This window comes from Hakea prostrata, chromosome 7 (assembly GCF_041222555.1).
Source record: "Hakea prostrata isolate BN-2017 chromosome 7, UWA_Hpros_2, whole genome shotgun sequence".
Taxonomy (NCBI): domain Eukaryota; kingdom Viridiplantae; phylum Streptophyta; class Magnoliopsida; order Proteales; family Proteaceae; genus Hakea; species Hakea prostrata.
The window spans coordinates 23,764,124-23,769,768 of NC_142606.1; the positions used below are offsets into that span (position 1 = coordinate 23,764,124).

General features: G+C 39.1%; 1 protein-coding gene across 1 annotated transcript; it reads right to left on the minus strand.

Moving 5' to 3' along the window:
- Window positions 1-221: 221 nt before the first annotated feature.
- Window positions 222-3,350, minus strand: LOC149010694 (large ribosomal subunit protein eL19y-like). The gene is made up of 5 exons (XM_089163473.1): window positions 3,172-3,350; window positions 1,765-1,887; window positions 728-1,041; window positions 558-607; window positions 222-463 (listed from the first exon to the last, which is right to left on the minus strand). The coding sequence occupies exons 1-5, from the start codon at window positions 3,281-3,283 to the stop codon at window positions 436-438; spliced, it is 627 nt and encodes a 208-aa protein (XP_089019599.1). The 5' UTR covers window positions 3,284-3,350; the 3' UTR covers window positions 222-435.
- Window positions 3,351-5,645: the final 2,295 nt, after the last annotated feature.

Consider the following 5,645-nt stretch of genomic DNA (forward strand, 5'->3'; position numbering starts at 1 on the left):
TTCTTAAAAGCATTTTGAATTGGTAAACCATAACAACGCAATGATAAAACTTAAGACAACCGTTGATCACTCTTATTCTTGTAGCCACTAGGGCACGGACGATCAACCTATTTCACGATTGTTAATCAAACAGCATCTAGTAGAACCACTCAGCACATCGAAGACATGGTACAAACATTTCTCTCGAGTAAAATCTGAATTCTCAATCCCGCTAACAAATGAAACTTAATAGTTATTCCATTCACCACAACCAAAACTTACTATCAAATCCAGGATACAAAACTGGAAAAAAAAAAAAACAGAGTCAGGTTATCATCTTGTCTTAAGCCTCTTCTCCAAAATATATAATAAACAAAAAGAAGAGGGTGGAAAGGTAGAAATTTTAGGCTCCTTACAACAAGGAGATATATATCTATCCATGGCCACCTAAGACTTTCACTTCTTTGTCTTCTTGGCTCCTCCCCTACAAGCAAAGAAAAGCAGAACAGTAAGAACTTGCATAGATATGCTCACGAATTTCAGTAAGAAAGCGAGAAGGTATAGGCCCATGAACTCACTCTGTGGCCTGGGGTGCAGCAGCTGCTGGTGGAGCTCGCTCCACAGGTCCCTGTAAACAGAAAGAAAGCAGAAATGCGAATCACTCCTAGGCTCTCACCGTACAAAACCATGAATACTAAGATACAATACACTCAACTTCGAATGGAAGCTTTCTTGGAAATTATATTACCTGAGCCAAACGCTCCTCCCTTCTGGCAAACTTCCTTTCCCTGCTTGCCTTGTTCTTGGCCCGCTTAGCCTCAAATTGGTCAGACAATGTCTTCTCTCTTGCTTTCTCAGCTTTTGACTTGTGGATGCTCTCCATTAGCACACGCTTGTTCTTGAACACATTACCCTTCACCTTCATGTACATGTCATGATACATGTGCTTGTCAATCTTCTTTGCCTCCCTGTATTTGCGGAGCAAGCGCCTCAGCACACGCATCCTCCTCATCCAGAGAATCTTTGTTGGCAACCTAGCCTCCCGTGTACCCTTACGTTTACCTACAAACATTGCAAACAACAGTCTTAGGGTATGTTTGGTTACATGAATCTACAGTTTTGAAATGAAATGGGATTTTAAATCTACAGATTCATGGTTCAAAAAATTAACTATTTGGTTAGCCTCAAATCTATCAAAGTTCATAGAGTTCCGTTGGGTTACTCTACGTAAATCCGCAAATTTCATCAATTTTATACTTATAGTGGAATCTATGGATTTCACCCAATGCCCAAGAATGGCTTAATTCACGTTTTTAGGTAAAAAAAAGTGAAATCCCTGAATTTCATGAAATCCAGGGAAGTTTTACAACCAAACAGGTATAAATCTCAAATTCATGAATCTAGAGATTTGAAATCTCTAGATCTCAAATCTCTGGATTCAGATAACCAAACAGGCCCTTAGACAATGCAATTCTCACAGAGAACAAAAATGATGGAGCAAAAGTAAGAAGAGGCTGCCAATTGATCTGACTATTTGAGCAAGGTCACAAAAAGGTCACAGGTTCAAGAGTTGTACTATTCTATACCCTCTCATTAGTGTTATCGGCACTCCCACATAATCTACTGGCACCCAATTTAAAGCCATCAGATTTTGTGAAAAGTATATCACTTGCATCTAGTATGCAAGTCTTTAACAAGCCAAGCTTTTTGAATCAATATGAATGGGAAAGTAATACTTGTAAATAACAATAAACTATTATTTATGATTCACATGGCAAAACATACCATAACCAGAGTGCCTTCCCTTCCTCTTGGCCTCTTTCATCCGACGTGCTCGAGAGCGAGAGTGGATCTTGGTTGGCTTCCTGATAATGAAACCATCCTTCACCAGCTTTCTTATGTTTTGCCCTGCAGTTGAAATTAATTAGGAAGAAACTAGAACAGCATGTAAATATACCATAATAGCTTTACACAAACAAGCTGGGGTTGGCTACAAGGGTCCTTGCCCTATTATCAGCTCTATTCTATTTACATTAGAGACTGTGATGGTAAGGTTGCAACAACAAAAACTTGAATTAATTCCAAATAAATGAGATTGGCTGCATGGATCCTTGAGAAGAATTATATTAAGAAAACAACAAATTCAAAACAAAAATAACCAGAAGGGAACACATAACTACGACTACTACAACAAAATAATCCTATACAAACTAAACGGGGTGAGCTACGAGGATCCTTGCCCACCTATCAGCTCTATTCAATGTTAAATTAAAGCCCAGGAAGGTAGTTTTACAACAAAACTAAGTATACAAGGAAGAAAAACCTGAGGCAACTCCAGTGCTGGATTGGTTTAAAAGATACATTGACACTTCCGTGACCCCATTAATTGAGGACTTTACCGTCAAACAGGAATACAGTTAGAACTAAACCAGTCGAAGACGAGACCAGTTCCTCTTTCAATTTGTCACAAGAGCCTCCGATTCTATATCAGATGCCCATTTCAATGCCGTCCAAAGTTTCAACAATCAGAATCAGTAAACTGTGCTAACGGCTTATCCAGATTAGCTGACCACTAACTCCGATTCTGATAATTAGTATAGTAACAGCTGACGTTTTGAACAGGAAAAGAAAAACTATAGGAGCACAATACAAAACAATAAATAGAATAACAAACAAGGAATTTGATAGATAATAACACGGACACCTTGTAAACAGCCCGGTAGAGAGATGAACCAGGGGTAGCCTCAAAAGAAATCTGAATCTATTGACTGAAAAGCAGTAACAGAACTTCAGGCATTTTCAAAGGAGAGTTTTTCTAAGAGGAACTAAAATTAAAGCTGGAAATACATATAAAAATTTCGACAGAAAATAAACACATAATAATCGCCAAGTAAATCCTTATCGAATAGCAGTTCCGGGCGACCAGACTTGTATTGGCATAAAGGCCTTGATAACAACTAGACTAGCAACATAGGAAGACAACAGTTGTGTGTGAGTCGATCTAACCGAAATCAATCAAACTACAGAATGAATCGTGCTGGAAAAACTGATTTCGGCTATGCCAAGATAAATTTTACCAAGTAATCAAACAAAAATCTCTCTTGCGGCTGAGTAACTCAAGATGTAGGTGACCTGACCAAAGAGAATTAAGAAATTAACAGATGAGATTCAGGTAGAGAAAGAGAACCATACTGGAATTGGCCATAGAAATCTCATTGACTTCATTGGGATCGAGCCAGACCTTCCCTCTCCCACACTTGAGAACACTAGCGGAGAGCCGCTTCTGAAGCTTCAGGGACACCATGGCGCTAATCTGTCCGTCCTCGTTTCTCCCCGGCCGTAGCAGAACAAGAAATATACAAGAGATGGTTTTATATTCAAGGGTTAACTCGCTAGGGTTAACGTGTGAGACTCGCTAGGGTTTTCGAAGAGGAAAGATCGTGCCTTTTCATGGCTAAAAATGTAAATTTCTTCGCGTTTCTGAAATTATTTTTGTGTGATTTAATTAACGCAGTTAAGTGGTGGGAGTACTTTTGGGTAGAAATCTTCATGCGTCCCCAAGAATTCATTTGGGGTGGTATGTTAAAGCGGTTAAAGACCCTCCCTAGGGGGTTTTGGGTTCGCACCCACTCGAGGAAGTAAATCGTGGTGCCGCAAGCTGGCTCGGATGAACCTCAGTTTAAAAAAAAAAAAAAACTGGATACACCTTACAGTGGTGCACCCCATTTCCAAATCGAAATCTTAAGGTGCGTTTGGTAATGGGCCAAACGTTTTTAAAAATGAACCCAGTCCAAATTCGTGACTGTTTCCTTAAGGAGGATATATTTCATGGTGTCTCCACTCTCCTCTAAAACAAAATGAAAATTCCATGTTATCCCCCTGTTATCAAGGTTGGGGTGTAAAATGTCTCAAATATACCCTCTTAAGTGGGTAAAGACTAAAATACCATTTAATTAATTTTCTTTCATTTTGCTTATTGGGTGGATGAAGGGATTCTCCCTTCACTTATCATCTTCCGTCAACCCCACTACCACCCCTCCCTTGCTGGCGAAGTAATTGGACTCCATTTCCCCGAGTACTTCATGGTGTTGATTAGGTCGAAGATCTCTTTGCCGAACACTCCGCGAAATCTAGTTTTTAGTTTTTGATGATTTCAGATTACATATGGGTCCAATTCAATGAAATGCGATTCTTTTTTCATTCAAACAGAGCTCCACAGTTCCTCATCAAGCTAGATCAGAATTAAAGAGTTTCTTCTTGATCCTACAAATCAACTCTCATCACCATTTGTAATTGAAGGTATGAACTCTTGTCGCACTTTGCCGGTTGCCCTTACAACTGAAACCCTAGCCTGCTACTCTCGATTTTGCCAATACTGATTTGGAGATCGGAGAATAAGTGGCCATTAGATTATGCAAAACATTTTCAACCTCACCAATCGAGGGTCGTTTGCTGAATCTAGAAGTTACCTTTAGCTCACCATTTTCTTCAACCAAAAACTTCCCATCTTCCACACACTTGAAAACTTCCTCTCTTTCTTACTCAGAAATCCTCTGACCTCCAAATCCATGAAAGAATAAACCACTTCAAATGACCTAATAAAGCTACCAAGTTCTCCAAATCTGCTTTCTTCCACAAATGCCCACTTGGGATTGAAAATCACCATGGTTTTAGGATATAATCTGTCACTAACCATCTTCAGAACATCCAAAGTTGAAGCCTCCGAAGCTAAAAACACTGTTACGTCCGCATCAAGACTCTGGCATGATAATCAGAGAGTGAAGAAATGTCGATTTGTTCGGCTTGGTTTGATTTTGGTCGAAGAGATTCGAAGACTTTGTTAACTAATGTTGTTGAAGTGGTCACCGGCAAGAGAGGGGTGATGGTGGGGTTTCCAGTTGAAGGAAGATGATGGGAGAATCCTTCACCCACCCAAAGAGCAAAATAAAAGAAAATTAATTAAGGAGTATTTTAGTCTTTATACAGTTAAGAGGGTATATTGCATATTTTACATCCCAACCTTAACGGTCAAAGTGCTTGACCATTAGGGGGTTAACTAAGAATTTTTAACTTTATTCAAATGGGGGGCCATGAATTATATCCCCTCAAGGAGACAATCATGAATTTGGGGTTCACTTTAAGGGCGCTATGCAAAAAAAAAAATTTTTTAATTTATTTTTTTTATATTGTTTCCTAAATAGGGAGCTTGTATTTATATAGTAGAAATGATAATAATAGAATGCTATATTTTGAAGTAAATCTTTTCATAGGCATCATCTCACACGAGGTTGAGAAGCATCATAGGGAGGAAAACTATAATTGTGAAATATCCCGGATTTCTAACCCTTTAACTCATGATTTTAGGACCGTGAACCTGAACCTCTAGTTAGCGACAACTGTGAGACCATTTGAGCCGAGTCCGAAAGTTCGAAAATGAACCCAATGGAAGTGGATGCCCCTAGTGATGACTTGACACCTCTCCTAGAATTTAAGATGAGAGATAAAGTTAATCTCGTTGGAGTTAAAAGGAGATATTGGCACGTTTGAAAAATGATGATGAAGAATCCAAATGACAATATAATTTCACCCAAGTATAGATGATTGAAAGACCTTTCTATCAAGCCAAAAATCTCCAGAATCGGACCTTGGTTGGCCCCTCAACCAGG